The sequence below is a fragment of the Ornithorhynchus anatinus genome, chromosome 16, assembly GCF_004115215.2.
Source record: "Ornithorhynchus anatinus isolate Pmale09 chromosome 16, mOrnAna1.pri.v4, whole genome shotgun sequence".
NCBI lineage: Eukaryota > Metazoa > Chordata > Mammalia > Monotremata > Ornithorhynchidae > Ornithorhynchus > Ornithorhynchus anatinus.
This window is the reverse complement of record NC_041743.1, coordinates 2,869,385-2,886,343: the sequence shown is the minus strand read 5'-3', so window position 1 is coordinate 2,886,343 and position 16,959 is coordinate 2,869,385. Positions and strand designations below refer to the sequence as shown.

General features: G+C 50.8%; 1 protein-coding gene across 1 annotated transcript in view; it reads left to right on the top strand.

Annotated features, from left to right (window-relative positions):
- The first annotated feature begins 218 nt into the window (after nucleotides 1-218).
- Nucleotides 219-16,959, top strand: part of LMX1A (LIM homeobox transcription factor 1 alpha) — a 68,356-nt gene continuing 51,615 nt past the window's right edge. Inside the window, exons 1-2 of the mRNA XM_029080434.1 lie at nucleotides 219-294; nucleotides 6,039-6,225. Coding sequence (XP_028936267.1) covers nucleotides 219-294; nucleotides 6,039-6,225 — 263 coding nt within the window. The remainder of the gene's footprint in view (nucleotides 295-6,038; nucleotides 6,226-16,959) is intronic.

The following is a 16,959-nucleotide window of genomic DNA, read 5'->3' as shown; positions in this document are numbered from 1 at the left end:
TTAGGCTAGGGGTGAGAAGGCTGGACGTTTCCTTTCCCTCTCCTAGGGGGTGGGGAAGGAGGAGGAGGAGGAGGAGGAGGATGGAAAGAGGGGGGCGGGGGCTGTCGGGGAGGGGTGTCCGGGCTGGATAAGAAGCTGCGAGTCGCTTTCTTCCTCCTCCCCGGACGGGTCCGTCCTGGTGCCCCCCGCCCCCCGCAGCCCCCCACCCCCAGCCCACCATGCTGGACGCGCTGAAGATGGAAGAGAATTTGCAGAGCGTCATCGACTCCTCGGCCTCTTTCTCCTCGCTGCTGGGTAAGTCGAGGCTTCAGGGGCGGGGGGACCCCTGGATCTACCCCTCCTCCTCCTGGACACCCCCCTCAAACCCCCAGCCCCAGCCCCCTTGGCCGGGGATGGTCCCCGACGTCCAAAGGGATCAGAGCTAAAGAAGACTCCAATTCCAAATCCCGAACGCTGCGCCGGAGTGGGAGTGTGTGTGTGTGTGTGTGTGTGTGTGTTTGTGTGTGTGTGTTGGTGGGTGGGCGTATGTGGGTGGGTGTTGGTGGGGGTGCCTATGTGGGTGGGTGTTTTGTGGGGGTCCATATATGTGCGAGAGTGTGTGTATATATACGTGGATGAGTATGTGTACATCCGTGTGTGTATATCTGTGGGTGGGTGTCTATGGGGGTGAGTGGGGTATGTGTGTCTGTGGGTGTGCATATGCGGGTGGGTGTCCGTGGGTGTGCATATGAGGGGGGTGTCTTTGGGTGTGCGTATGCGGGGGGGGGGGGCTGTCTGTGGGTGTGTTTGTGTTTGTCTGTGGGTGTGCGTACGTCAACGGGTGCTCGTGTGGGTGTTTGTGGGTGTGTATAAGTGTGTGTATGTGGGTGGGGGTTGGCGGGCGTGTTTGTGTCTGTGTGTCTGTGGGTGGCTGTGGGCGTGTGCATAGGCGTGTGTGTGTGTGTTTGTGTCGTTGCGGACAGGCTGAGAGGCCTTCAACTCCAAGGAGTGAGAATTCCCAACGCCGGGATTTTTAATCACCGAGTGACGGAGGAGCATTAAATGATCCCTTTCCCCCGGCGCGGGCCCGGCTGAGGATGATCCCGTTGGAAGGGAGGGGAAGGGGTGCCAGGGTGTGTGTGAGTGTGTGTGCCTGTGTGTGTATTTGGGGGTTTGGGGGGGGGGGTCTCCCCCTCTAGCCACCTTGGCCCGTCCGGGGCTCTGGGGAGGATCGAAGTTGGAGGCTACTCTGGGCCGGGCTCCGAATTCCCACCCCCATTCGGCCCCTTCTCCCCCTTGTGCCCCCCGTGGGGTGGGGGGTCGCCCGGGAAGTGGGGGGGGGACCCTTTCGTTTCGAGCCCGCGGGACAGTGGGACCCCCGGTGGGGCCTAAAGCCCACGGTGGGAGTGGGTTCTAATCCCGACTCACGCCACTCGTCAGCTGGGTGACCCTGGGCAAGTCACTTCACTTCTCTGGGCCGCAGTCGCCTCGTCTGGAAAAGGGGGATGAAGAGTGGGAGCCCCGAGCGGGACAACCTGATGACCCTGTGTCCATCGCAGCGCTTAGAAGAGTGCTTGGCACATAGGAAGCGCTTAACAGATACCATCATCATTATTACTGTTATTATTATTATTATTAGCCCCGACAGATGAACGAGGAGAACGGGCGGTGGTCGTCTTTTGGGGGTGCGGGGGAAGAAATCTCCTCTTTCGGAGCTTCCCCCAGGCCGGACAACTGTTTTCCGGCCCCCAGGCCGGGCATCCTTCACGTCTGTCTGTGCGTGTGTGTGCGTGTGTGTGTGTGTGTGTGTGTCTGTGTCCTGGCCCCAGAAAGCGGGTCCCGGCCGCCTTCCCCAGGAACATCTTCCTGGGGATCGGGGGGCGGGGGGCAGAGGAAAGACAAGGAAATTGGGGAAGGGGCGGGGAGGGGGGGACGGAGGTCGGGCCGGGCCTCTTCTCCGCCTTCCAGCATCCCGCTTCCCCGGACCCCTTTCCAGCCCCTCCCGCTCCGTCCCTCCGCATTCCTGCCAGATTTCGCCCCGTTCAACCCCCGGTCCTCCCCGTTTTCCGCCGTCCCTCCGTCGTCGTCCTTTCTAACCGTCCCGTCGTCCGGTCCTTCCCTTTTTTTAGCCCCCCCATCGCCCGGTCCTTCCCGGTTTCAGCCGTCCCGTCGCCCGGACCTTTCCGTTTTTTAGCCGTCCCGTCGCCCGATCCTTCCCGTTTTTTTAGCCGTCCCGTCGCCCGGTCCTTCCCGTTTTTAGGCACTCCATCGTCCCGTCCTTTCCCTTTCTAGCCATCCCGTCGTCTCGTCCTTTCCGTTTTAAGTCATCCCGTCGCCCCGTCCTTCTCGTTTCTAGCCACCCCATCGTCCGGTCCTTCTCGTTTTTAGCCATCCCGTCGTACCGTCCCTGCCGTTATCTAGCCATCCCGCGGCCTTCCCGTTTGTAGCCATCCCGTGGCCCGATCCTTCCCGTTTTTTAGCCGTCCCGTCGCCCGGTCCTTCCCGTTTTCAGCCACCCCGTCGTCCCGTCCTTGCCGATTTTAGCCACCCCATCGTCCCGTTCCTTCCCGTCTGTGTCCGTCCCGTCTCCCGTTCCTTTTCGTGCCATTCCTTGCCGTCCCATGCGATTTCGTTGGGAGCCCTTCCATCCCTCGTCGGTCCCGGCCCTTCCCGTTGTATCCCCTCCCGCTCCGTCCCATCGCCCCCCGACCCGTCTCCTCCGCCGCGCTCCGAGGTGGTCGGACCCTGCGCTTCCTTCCTATTATTAGTATTATTAGTACTAATGATAATTCACCCAATACTTACTGAGCTCTTACTGTGTGCAGAGCACTGGACTAAGCGCTTGGCGTGTCCAATTCGGCAACGGAGACCATCCCTGCCCAACGACGGGCTCGCATCATAATAATCATGTTTATTGAGCGCTTCTTGTGAGCGAAACCACTGTGCTGAGCGTTTGGGAGAGGACGATAGACCATCAGGCCCATTCCCTGCCCACAAGGAGGTGACGGTCTAGAGACAAGCTCGGTGGGGTCACGGAATGCGTCCGTTATGTTGTAGCGGACTCTTCCAAGCGTTTAGCACAGTGCTCGGCCTAGTAAGCGCTCAATAAATGGCTTAGTGGAAAGAGCCCGGGCTTGGGAGTCAGAGGTCGTGGGTTCTAATCCCGGCTCGGTCGCTTGCCAGCTGTTTGACTTTGGACAAGTCACTTCACTTCTCTGTGCCTCAGTTCCCTCATCTGTAAAATGGGGATGAAAACTGTGAGCCCCACGTGGGACAACCTGATGACCCTGTATCTCCCCCCGGCGCTTAGAACAGTGCTCGGCACGTAGTGAGCGCTTAACAAATACCTTCATTATTATTATTAAATACGATCAGACGAAGAGCCGAGGCTCCCACGTTCTCGGAGCCCGAGGAAAAAGGCATTCAAAACGCGTTTTCAGAATTATGGTATTTGTTGAGCGCTTACTAAGGGCCAGGCTCTGCCATTCATTCATGCAGTCGTATTTATGGAGCGCTTACTGTGTGCAGAGCACTGTACTAAGCGCTTGGAATGGACAATTGGGCACCAGAGAGAGACAATCCCTGCCCAACAAGGGGCTCGCGGTCTAAACGGGGGAGACGGACAGCAAAACAAAACAAATAGACAGGCATCGATAGCATCAAAAATAGATAAATAGAATTACAGATACGGACACATCATTAATAAAATAAATAGAATAATAAATAATACGTACAGATAAACACAAGTGCTGTGGGGAGGGGAAGGGGGAAGAGCAGAGGGAGGGAGTCGGGGCGATGGGGAGGGGAGGAGGAGCAGAGGAAAAGGGGGGCTCAATCTGGGAAGGGCTCCCGGAGGAGGTGAGCTCTTTGGGCGGAGGGTCCAGGATGCCGTCTTTCCCCAGCCGGCCGTCTCAACAATTCCCCTTGCCCGTTTTCTGACGGTTTTTTAAATCAAAGCTTGGTTCGGGCGCGCGCCCTCGGAGGACTAATGATAATAATAACGATGGAATTTAATAATAATAATAATGATAGCAAGCACTTAGAACGGAGCTTGGCCCATAGTAAGCGCTTAACAAATGCCATCGTCATTATTATTAAGCCCTTACTATGGGCCAAGCCCTGTTCTAAGCGCTGCGGGAGAGACGAGGTCAACAGGTTGTCCCACGTGGGGCTCGCTGTCTTCATCCCCATTTTCCGGATGAGGGAACTGAAGCCCAGAGAAGTGAATAATAATAATAATAATGATGATGATGATGATAATGTTGGCGTTTGTTAAGCGCTTGCTACGGGCCAAGCACTGTTCTAAGCGCTGGGGGAGTTACGAGGTCATCAGGTTGTCCCTCGTGGGGCTCACTGTCTTCATCCCCATTTGACAGATGAGGGAACTGAGGCACAGAGAAGTGAAGTGGCTTGATTATTTATTAAGCGCTTATTATGTGCCAGGCACCGTTCTAAGCGCCGGGGTGGATCCAGGCAGGTCGGGTTGGATACAGTCCATTGTCCCACGTGGGGCTCACGGTCTCCATCCCCATTTTACAGATGAGGGAACTGAAGCACAGAGGAAGGGAGGGAAGTGACATGCCCAAAGTCACACAGCTGATAAGCATCCGCCCCAGCGCTTAGAACAGTAGTTGGCGCAGAGTGGCGTGGCTTAGTGGAAAGAGTCCGGGCTTGGGTGTCAGAGAAAGTGGGTTCTAATCCTGGCTCCGCCACTTGTCTGCTGTGTGACCTTGGGCAAGCCGCTTCACTTCTCTGTGCCTCAGTTCCCTCATCTGTAAAATGGGGATTAAGACTGTGAGCCCCGCGTGGGACAAACTGATTACCTTGGCTCGACCCCAGCGCTTAGGACAGTGCTTGGCACATAGTAAGCGCTTAACAAGTACCAGAATTATTATTAGTAGTAGTAGTAAGTGCTTAACAAATACCATTATTATTATTATTATTATTATCAGTAGTAGTAAGTGCTTAACAAATACCAGAATTATTAATATTAGTAAGCACTTAAATACCATTATTACTATCATTAGTAAGAACTTAACAAATATTAATATTATTAGCAGTAAGCGCTTAACAAGTACCAGAATTATTATCATTAGTAAGCACTTAACAAAATTCATTATTATTATTAGTAGTAGTAATTCCGCTTAATAAGTAGCATAATTATTATTAGGTAAACGCTTAACAAATATTTTTATTAGTAGTAGTAGTAGTAAGTGCTTAACAAATACCAAAATCAGTAGTAGTAGTAAGCGCTTAACAAATACCATTATTATTATCATTAGTAAGCGCTTAACAAATACCATTATTATTAGTAGTAGGGGCTTAACAAATACCACTATTATTATCAGTAGAAAGCGCTTAACAAATACCATTATTCATTCATTCAATCGTATTTATGGAGCGCTTACTGTGTGCAGAGCACCGTACTAAGCGCTTGGCAAGTACAATTCGGGAACAAAGAGAAAAAATCCCTGTCCAACCATGGGCTTACAGTCTAGAAGGGGGGAGACGGACCGCATTATTATTATTATTATTATTCTTATAAGTAAGCTTTTAACAAGTACCAGAATTGGGAGGAGTGAGCGCTTAGCAAGTAGCAGGATGATGATGATTTAATAACGCTAATAACGATGGTATGCGTTAAGCGCTTCCTGTGTGCCGAGCACCGTTCTAAGCGCTAAGGTTGTCCGCCGTGGGGCTCACGGTCTTCATCCCCGTCTTCCAGATGAGGGAACTGAGGCCTAGAGAAGAGACTTGACCCAAGTGAGGCAGCTGACTAGTGGCAGAGGATTGGAACCCACGACTTCTGACTCCCCAGCCCGGGGTCTTTCCACCGAGCCACGCCGTTTGAGCGCTTTTAACAAATCCCACCGTTACCATTAGTACTAGTAGCGCTAATAATAACGCCGTGTCTAGAATAATAAGAGCAACTATCGTTCCTATTATTTGTCCAGGCCGGACCGAGGAGGGGATGGGAGGTGGGATGGGGGGGTGTCCCCCTCTCCCCTCCGAGGCTGATGGTGTGTCGGGGGGGGGCGGGGGGTGCCGTTGGGTTTCAGGGCGAGGGGTGAACCCCAGATCTGTGTGCGAAGGCTGTCAGAGGGCCATTTCCGACCGCTTCCTACTGCGCCTCAACGACGCCTTCTGGCACGAGAGATGCGTCCACTGCGCGGCCTGCAAAGAGCCCCTGGAGGCCACCTGCTTCTGTCGCGACAAGAAACTCTACTGCAAATACGACTACGAGAAGTAAGTGCCGGCGCCGCACCCCCTCCCAAAGCAGGCCCTCCCCTTCCCCCCTCCCCTCCCCAAAGTACACTCCAACCGCTTAGCACGGTGCTCCGCACCCAGGAAGCGCTCAGTAAATGCGCTCGAAGGAATGAAAAAATAAATAAAATCCAAGCCCCCCCCCCCCGCCCAATTGTACATTCCAAACGCTTAGTACAGTGCTCTGCACACTGTAAACCCTCAGTAAATACGATTGAATGAACAAATAAATACAATCCAAGGCACCCCCCCCCCAAATGGTACATTTCTAACGCTTAGTACAGTGCTCTGCACCCAGTAAGCGCTCAGTAAATACGATCGAATGAATAAACAAATAAATAAAATCCAAGGCACCCCTCCCAAAATTGTGCATTCCAAACGCTTAGCACAGTGTTCTGCACCCAGTAAGCGCTCAGTAAATACGATCGAATGAATAAACAAATAAATAAAATCCAAGGCACCCCTCCCAAAATTGTACATTCCAAACGCTTAGCACAGTGCTCTGCACCCAGTAAGCGCTCAGTAAATACGATCGAATGAATAAACAAATAAATAAAATCCAAGGCACCCCCCCTCCCAAAATTGTGCATTCCAAACGCTTAGCACAGTGCTCTGCACCCAGTAAGGGCACAGTAAATACGTTTGAAGGAATGAACGAATGAACGAATAAATAAAATCCACGGCACCCTTCCCCAAATCGTACATTCAAAACGCTTAGTACAGTGCTCTGCACACTGCAAACCCTCAGTAAATACGATTGAATGAATGAACAAATAAATAAAATCCAAGGCACCCCCCCCAAAAATGTGCATTCCAAACGTTTAGCACAGTGCTCTGCACCCAGTAAGCGCTCAGTAAATACGATTGAATGAATAAACAAATAAATAGAATCCAAGGCACCCCTCCCAAATTGTACATTCCAAACGCTTAATACGGTGCTCTGCACCCAATAAACGCGCAGTAAATACGATTGAATGAATGAACGAATGGAAAAATTTAAAAAATCCAAGGCACCCCCCCAAAAATTGTACATCCCAAGCGCTTAGTAAAGTGCTCTGCACGCAGTGAGGCCTCAGTAAATACGATTGAAGGAATGAATGTATGAAAAAATGAATAAAATAATAATAATAATGGTGGTATTTGTTAAGTGCTTACTATGTGCAAAGCACTGTTCTAAGCGCTGGAGGGGATGCAAGGTGATAATAATGTTGGTATTTATTAAGCGCTCACTCTGTGCAGAGCACCGTTCTAAGCGCTGGGGGAGATACAGGGTCATCAGGTTGTCCCACGTGAGGCTCAAAGTTAAGCCCCATTTGACAGATGAGGGAACTGAGGCACAGAGAAGTGAAGTGACTTGCCCAAAGTCACACAGCTGGCAAGCGGCGGAGCGGGGATTAGAACTCATGACCTCTGACTCCCAAGCCCGGCTCTTTCCGCTAATGATGATAACGACGATGGCATTTGTTGAGCGCTTGCTACAATAATAATGATGGCATTGATTCATTCATTCATTCGCATTTATTGAGCACTTATTATGTGCAGAGCACTGTACTAAGCGCTTGGAATGCACAATTCGGCAACAGATAGAGATATTGCCTTCTCAACAACGGATTCACAGTCTTGTTCAGCGCTTACTATGTGCCAAGCACTGTTCTAAGCCCTGGGGGTAAATCCAAGGTTATCAGGGTGTCCCACGTGGGGCTCACAGTCTGCATCCCCATTTGACAGACGAGGGAACTGAGGCACAGAGAAGTGAAGTGACTTGCCCGAAGTCACACAGCAGAGGCGGAATTAGAACCCACGACCTCTGACTCTCAAGACCGGGCTCTTTCCACTAGGCCGCGTACTGTGTGCCAAGCACTGTTCTAAGCGTTGGGACGGGGATACCAGGTAATGAGGTTGTCCCACGTGGGGCTCACAGCCTTAATCCCCATTTTACAGAGGAGGGAACTGAGGCCCGGAGAAGTGTAGTGGCTCGTCGAAAGTCCCCCAGCTGACAGGTGGCGGGATTAGAACCCAGGACCTCTGCCTCCCAAGCCCGGGCTCTTTCTGTTTATTCATCCCTCCCCCCTCCCCAGCCCCACACCACTTATGTCCTGATCTGACATTTTATTTATTTTTATTCGTGTCTGCCTCCCTTTTGGACCGTTGGCTCATTGTGGGCGGGGAATGTGTCTGTCCTCTCCCAAAGCGCTCAGTTCAGTGCCCTGAGCACAACGAGCGCTCAATAAATGCGATTGACGATTGATTGACACCCCGAGACAGGTAGAAGGAGCCGTACTCATCGCGGACACACACAAAACACCCACACAAAACACACGTATACACACAAAACACCCTCACGCCCCACAACACACACATCCCCCTTTCTCCCTCTCCTCGGACCCGCGTTAATATAAAATATTTTTGGCCCCCAGACGTCACTCTTCAATGGTCCTTGCACACTTGCGGGAGGGGGGGAGTCGTAAAACGGGAATTAGGAGAGTGAGCCCCATGCGGGACAGGGACTGGGCCCAACTAGATTTGCTTGTATCTACCCCAGCGCTTCGTTCAGTGCCTGGCACGCAGGAAGAGCTTACCAAATACCAGAATTATTCTTATTATCACTGGGGTTTTTGGGTCGGATACGACGCTGCTGACCCTCTTCAGGCCCCCTCAGGGCTGTCCTGCCCCTCTCCCCTCCTCCCGCATCCTTGGGCGGGGGGGGGGGGGGGAGGGTCATGGTCACCGGGGGGGGGGAGGGAGGGTGCCGCCCAGGGGCTTTCTGGCCCCCTTCTTTTTCTCCGGCCTTAACGTCCCCCCTCTGATTCCTTCTCCTCTTCTTCTCTCCCACTTTTCTCCTCCCCTTTTCCTCTCTCCTCTCTTTTCCCCCATCCTCTTGTCTTCCCCCTCTCTTCTACTCCTCTCTTCTTTCCTCTTCCCCCTCCTCTTTTCCCTCCTTCTCTTCCCCGTCTCCTCTCCTTCTCTCCCCCCTCTCTTCTCCTCTCCTTTTCTCTCCTTCTCTTCCCCCCTCCTCTCTTTTCTCTCCTTCTCTTCCCCCTCTCCTCTCTCTTCTTTTCTCTCCTTCTCTTCCCCCCTCCTCTTTTTTCTCTCCTTCTCTTCCCCCCTCCTCTTCTCTCTCCTCTCTTCTCCCTCTCCTCCTTTCTCTCCTTCTCTTCCCCCCTTCTCCTTCTCTTCCCCCTCTCTTCTCCTCTCCTTTTCTCTTCTCTACTTCCCCCTTCTCTCTCTTCTCTCTCCATCTCTTCCCCCTTCTCCTCTCTCTTTTCTCTCCTCCTCTTCTCCCCTCCTCCCCCTCTTCTTTTCTCCCCTCTTCCCCCTCTCTTCTCTCTTCTTTTCTCTCCTCTTCCCCCCTTCCTCTTCTCCTCTTTTCTCTCCTTCTCTCTCCTCTTCCTTTTCCCTCTCTCCTCTTCTGTCTCTTCTTTTCTCTCTCTCTTCCCCCTCCTCTCCTCTCTCCTCTTATCTCTCCTTCTCTCCCCCCTTTCCTCTCTCCTCTTCTGTTCTCTCCTTCTCTCTTTGTTCCTCCCCTCTTCCTTCTCCCTCCCTCTCTCTCCCCCCCATCCAGGAGAGGGGGAGAGGTGTGAGCCTGGGGATTTTATTCATCAGGTCCATCCCGTTTTATTGTCCTTCCAAGAAGGTCTGGAAGTTGGGGTGTGGGAGTAGGGGGAGACAGCCATCAAAGCAGGGCGGTCGTTTTTTTCCCCAAATATCAGGTATGAGGAAAGTAGTGAGAGAGAGATGGGGGGAGAGTTATTTTTTGGGGGGGAACTGGAGGGAGGTCAGTATAGGATGGGAAGGAGAAGCTGTTTCCTCTGGTGGAGATCTCTTTTTTAATGAAGACATTCGCTTCCGCTGGTTGGGGGAATAGGCTTGGCCAGAAAATATTTCCCCATTCAACCCTTCGCTGGTGGATGCGGTTGGACTCCTAGAAATGGGCGCATGGGGAAACTAGACCCTAAAGCGGAATGGAAGGAGGATTAGTATGTTAGGAAAAATCACTCTGGCCTTATGATTAAAACCATGCAACCCCGCTATGCCGGAGGGAATCTCAATCCAGAGAAAGACTCTGACAGACGCCCTGAGAGAAAGAAAGAGATATTTGCCTGTTGGTTTTTTTTTTTCCCGTTCAGCAACTCCCTCTTATTAAAAACGCTGTCATTTAACAACCGGAGCGAGGGGACATTCGCACAAGCCTTGAAGTCGCATATATTGCTCGTGATGTCTGAAGGGGGTGTGTTGTCTGTTTTTTCATCCCCCTCTTTCACCCCCGCTTCCCCCTCCTCTCCCAAATCCTGTCCTCATAAATTCTACAATTGCAGAAGACTTTGAAAAAAATATTAGGAATTGGGAGCGCCTTAAATACTCTTGATTGAGTGGCGAACTCTTGTTCTGGCTCTAAATAGTCAAATTACCAGTCCAATTGGTCCGGTCTGCTTTTCTTGAAGAAACTCAGAGGGTGTCGGGAAGAGAAAAAAAATGAGCAAGAGTGAAACCATGAATAAAAATGTCCGTTCTTTTCCAGTCTTCCAGAGAGTCTCTGGTTTGGGTTCCTTGTCGAATGGAGTCTTGCCTCCCAAGCCACTTCATTCATTGATTCATTCGTTCAATTCATTCAGTCATTTATCGAGCGCTTACTTCGTACAGAGCACTGTACTAAGCGCTTGGAAAGTGCAATTCGGCAATAATAGAGACGATCCCCACCCAACGAGCTCACAGTCTAGGAAGGGGGGAGACAGACAACAAAACAAAACAAAGCAAGTGGGCAGTCGTCACTTCTCTCTCTCTTTTTCTCTCTCTTTTACAGTATTTGCTAAGCACTTACTATATGCTAGGCACTGTACTAAGTGCTGGGGTAATCAGGTTGGACAGTCTTAACCCCCATTTTACCGACGAGGTCACTGAGGAGACTCGCCCAAGGTGACACAGAAGACGAATGGCAGAGCTGGAATTAGAACCCAGGTTCTTCTGACTCCCAGGCCTGTGCTCTATCCACTAGGCCACGGTAGTATGGCCTAGTGGCAAGAGCCTGGGCTTGGGAGTCAGAGGTCGTGGGTTCTAATCCCCCCTCTGTCACTTCTCTGCTGTGTGACCTTGGGCAAGTCACTTAACTTCTCTGTGCCTGTTACCTCATCTGCATAATGGGGATTGAGACTGTGAGCCCCACGTGGCAGCCTGATTACCTTGTGTTTACCCCAGTGCATCGTAAGCACTTAAAATGCCATCATTATTATTATTTAGTATGGGTCGGCATTTTTCGACGTGGCTTCATTTTGACTATGTCCGGGGGTCCCCTTGAGTTGTTCCAGAGGGTTTGGGGGAAGAAGCAAAGGTGTTCAAAGATGTTTGGCTCATCTAACCCTCCGGGTTCTAACAGAATGTACAATGGCGGGGGGGAGGGGGGATTTCAATTTCAGTCGTTAGCAATGTGGAAAATAGTAGTTTGTGGCTCTAAAGACACAATACTATCCCCTCGCTATATCGACTTGGGGATCAAGATGCGCTGGGTGGTAATGGAGAAAGTGTGAAATGGATAAGGGAAATAAGTCATATTTTCCGAGCGTGTTGTGGTGTGTTTTTGTGTATGTGTATGTACGTGTGTGTATACACCATATGGGAAGTGTGCTTTGGAAATGGTACCCGCTTGCCTGACTTGTAGTTCAAGACCTCATCCAGAGAAGGCGGCCTGGATATATAAGTCTTTTTCGAATTTGTCTACGTCACTCTGCGGACCCTGGAAATAACTGTTCTCCTTCTTACCCGAGACCGGTTGAGTGGACCTCGAGTATTTTGTTAACTCTGAACTTGCACCATTGAGGTGGGGCGGGTCAGCATAAAAGCCTATGGGAATTGCTAAAATCTGAGGGTTGTCCTTTCCAAGATTGAAAGTCGTCGTCCACATCAATCACGGCGATGGGAAGTTCCAAACGAGGCTTCCATTTCCTTCCCGAGTTTCCTGAAAATTAGCAGGCTGCCAAAATACGCTCCCGACGGAGGGAATGTCGATTTCTGGAACCGTTCCGTTTTTGGAACGGGCCCCCGTCGGCGATGGGGTTGGTCTGAATCAAATCCCGTCGTCGGAATTGAATCCGAGACCAGAAGCTTTTGCTGAAAAGAGGGAATGCGGCGGGCGATACAATGGATAATTAAGTCTTCTGGACCGGATCCCAAATTTCAATCAAGTTTATACCGCTTCTTTCAGGGGCTTGGGGAGGGCGGAGGGGGGAGAGAAGGCCCGGTCCTTTCCCTCGGCTAATGAAGTTTATCGTTCTGTGTTCGATCGTTTTCGACGACCTCGGAGCGCGACGGGATAAGATTGCCGTCTCGGCGACCGTTCTTATAACATCATCTCTCCTCTTGCGGCACCGTGTCTGTAGAGTTCGAGAACTCTTCCCTCAGAGAGGGAAGCCCCCTCTTCTCCCCCTTTAGGGACAGAACTATATCTGAGAAAGAGAGTGAATAACTGGGGGGCAAGGGAACACCCCAGAGAGCGGTGTGCTTTCTTCCAAGTCTGCGGCGAACATGTCCAGTTAGTTGGACTGAACTCCGCACGCTGGTCAGCCTTGAATTCTTTCCCTCTGAGTTACATTCCCCGGCCACGCCGACTCCGACAGTGGTTGCTCAAGGAAGGACCCAGATGCGGCAACAGCAGCGTCTGTTTGTTCGATCGCATGTTATCTCTTTTGGGCACCGGGTCCCGGAAAAATAAAATTTAAGGAATAGAAAAATCAAACAGAGCCGGGTAATAAATTTAGCGTTGGGTGAAATGGACCGTGGTCTGGGGATTTAATAAGACCGGCCGTGGGTGAGGGGGAGGGAGAGACTGTTTACACAGTCAAAGCTATATCCCTCCATTTTTACAGGGTGACTGGAATTGTTTCTGGGGACAACTTTTCTAGTTTCTCACCCGGGGCCGGGGGGAGTCTCCCGGCACGACACTCTCTTCCACCCAAGAGTTTGTGTGCAGAAACTAGAGGCCTCAGAGGATGGCTTTGGAAGAACTGGAGGAAGGAGAAGTTTAAAAAAGAGGTGAATGAATGTCAAACTCAATTCCGGAGTTTAAATCGTGCCGACTCAAATCTCCTTTCTTTCCGGCACCCTCCACCTTATTTTTTTTCAAATGATTTTTAAGAGGTTTTTCCGATCTAGTTTTAAATAGGTCCAGGAAACTGCATCTGTCGGTCTCGGAATTCCTCTGTGGATATTTTCTGCTTGATTCTTTGTGTACTTTTGCCACCTCCTCGCTTCACCGTTCGACCGGCTGACTTTTGTTTTCCTGTGAATTTTTGCAGCCGGAATAAATCTGATCTCTCTCTCTCTCACTCTCTCTCTCCCCTTAAAGTAATAGGCCGCTCAATGCGTTTTCAACCATGAAGAAGAAACAGGGAACGGAGCTGAGGTCATTATAGTTGGGTGTTGTTGCGGGGCAAAGGAGGGGGGGCTCAGATAGAGAATTAAGGTGTCTAAAACACGAGTTGTTTTGAGGCAGAATCACTTTACTCATAGGTCGATTTAATATCAAGGAATTGACACCGGGAGGATTGATGTGCTTTTTTTTTTCTCAAGGAGTCAACCAACGAGCCTTAGAATTGATTATTAAACACGGCAAAGGGACAGCTGAGAATAAATTCAGAAAACCCCAGATCTGAATTCACCCGACTGCTCTAAAATGTAGCCGGGTCCTTGCTCGATACCTAGACCCTTCATTCTGGTTCTTAAATTTCGGTTTCTTCTCTTCTGTGAAATACTAATAATTATCATCACGAGGTAATAACTGACAGGCGTGATCAATAATCGGATAATTTCTTAGGATCGCTCAGCGCACTGAAGGGGTGAGTGGCTTGTCCAATTTATTACAGGTAGAATTAATTACGGTACAGCAGGACTGTTTGGAACACGCGGGTACCCTGCAGCTTCGTCTCTTTGGAAATATTTAAAAACAAAACCCGTGAAATCCAGCTGGCCCTCCCTGACTACCTTTCACGTGTTGACCCAACATTTTTATTTTTTCTGGTCCGAATCTCACCTCCTTCCCGCCCCCCACCCCCACTTCTTTATTCTTAACCGAGGCGGAGTTAATAAAATTCCTACGGCCAGTGTTAATTAGCAGGAGGATTAGTGCTATTTTGGATAAAAGGAGGCGTCAACATTGTAATCTTAGCTACATGTTTGCTTTCACACCACTGAGAGAAAAATAAAATGGGAACGAAGACGGGGATTAAGTCCCTTAGCCCTGCTGGACTTTTGGCCCCCGGTTGAGATTCCCTAAGAAGGGGGACCCAGTCCCCTCAGAGTCCCCCGGCCTTCCCCATGCCAAGCGAGCGACCCTCAGTTTCTGGATTGGCATCGGCTCTCTAAGATGGAGCCCTCTGAGCTCACCATCATTTTTGCGAGCTGGTCACCTGGATACTGGGCGAAGAGGAGCTGGAATGTAATGAGCCTCTCCCTCTCCCCCCTTCTCTCTAATTAGGAAAAATAATGTCGTGACCACTCAAAATACAACATGGAAACCTGATCTCCCCCCCAGCTCCGTCCGGCCCCCGAAACCCAAGTCACATGAAATCTCCGGCCTCTTCCAACGTCCGAGGCCGGGCCCGGGCGATCCTATTTTTGGAGGACGGCAAACCTCCCATTCGTTTTCCCTTCTTGCCGTCGGCATCTGGCTCCGGCCACCCTGGCGGGGAAGGATGCGAAGGGTCTCCTTGTGTTAAAAAATCTGCTTAAACTCCCGTCTACAGAGAGAGCCAACTGCATACCAACCACCATGTTCTGGCTTCCTGCCTTGCTGCGGGGAGATGTCGGGGGGCTGGGGGAAGGGGAGCTTGTTCGTATTTGAGTTTGCTTGTCCCCGGGATTGTGGACGCTGGTAGAAGCCCCACAGAAATGGCATGTCAGGAGGTGGAAGAGGGGGAGCGAAGTGTCCAGGGTTAGGGGCCGGGGAGGACATTAATTCCAAGTTGAGAGGCCTGTGGGGGGGCGAATTTGGGGTGGTCACTGTCATCGGCACTGTCACTAGCATCACCCGCTCACTGTGTCCCTCCTATCCCTCCTCCCCGCCCCCCATTTCTTTTTAGGGTTTCAGAGGCACCTCATGTCTTCTACTTCAAGTAGCATCATCATCAATGATATTTCTAATAATAATAATGATGATGGTATTTGTTAAGCGCTAACTATGTGCCAAACACTGTTCTATGCCCTGGGCTAGAGACGAGGTTATCAGGTTGTCCCACGTGGGGCTCACAGTTTTAATTTTAACAGCATGGGGTGACTATCAAACGCCCAAAGGTCACAGATGGTAAACTCGCTGTGGGCAGGGAACGCGTCTGCTTACGGTTATATTGTAGGCTCCCAAGAGCTTAATACAGTGCTCTGCACATAGTAAGCGCTCAATAAGTATGACTGAATAAATCCAAGTCGGGACAGAGAGAGCTTCTAACAAATGACGCCAATATTAATATAATAATTACAGACATCCTGCTGCAAAATGAACTAGCTGGCATAGAGTCAGATGAATAACCACCGTGGAGGTAGCTTGTCTAGTTATTATTATTATTATTATATTTGTTAAGCGCTCCCTATGTGGCAAGCACTGTTCTAAGCGCTGGGGTAGATGCACGTTATTCAGGTTGGGACACAGTCCCTGTTCTACTTGGGACTTCCGGCTAAGTAGGAGGATACAGGATTGAATCCCCATTTTACAGTCGAGGAAACTGAGGTAGAGAGCAGTGACTTGATGCGCCCAAGGTTACAGAGCGAACACATTGGCAGACCCAGGATTAGAACCCAGGTCCTTCTGACTCCCAGCCCTGGGCTCTATCCACTGGGTCACATTTCTTCTTCTGGACCGACAGTAAACCGCAAGGTTCTTGAGGGCGGGAGAATGTAAGTTATGCTTCTGTTGTCTTCTCTCAAGTGCTTGACAGAGTGCTTTTCTCACTGAGCACTCAATAAATACCCTTGATTGATTTATCTGTTGCCAAATTGTACATTCTAAGCGCTTCGTACAGTGCTCTGCACATAGTAAGCACTCGATAAATACGATTGAATGAATAAATGAATGTACTGACTGTATCAAGGAAAGAGGCAGGCTTCCTCAACAAAGAGGAATCAATCAGTGGTATTTATTGAGCGCTTACTGTGTGCAGAGCCCTGTACTAAGTGCTCGGGAGAGTCCAGAAGAACAGAGCTGGTCGATATGTTCTCTGCCCACAACGAGCTTACAGTCTAGAGGGAAAGTAGCCATCGGCGGGGCACTCGTGGACTCTGTGATGAAAGGAATTCCGAATAGCACGGATTGTCTCTCCTCAGTCCACAGAAGCGTCATTCCTTATCTAGGACTGCCAGAAAGGCTGGATTATCCCATATTTCACTGCCCCATCCTGTTTTCCCTGTGGAGACGGAAGATTCCTGAAGGCCAGGGATAGTGTCACCTCACAACAGTGCCCTGCACACAGTGGACCGCGAGGCAGCGTTTCCTGGTGGGTAGAGCCCGGGCCTCGGAATCAGAAGGTCGTGGGTTCTTCTCCCCGCTCTGCCACTTGTCAGCTGTGTGACCTTGGGCAATTCACTTCACTTCTCTGGGCCTCAGTTATCTCATCTGTAAAATGGGGATTGAGACGGTGAGCCCAATGCGGGACGGGGATTGTGTCCAACCTGATTTGCTTGTATCCACGCCGGCGCTTAGTACAGTGCCCGGCACAGAGTAAGGGCTTAACAGATACC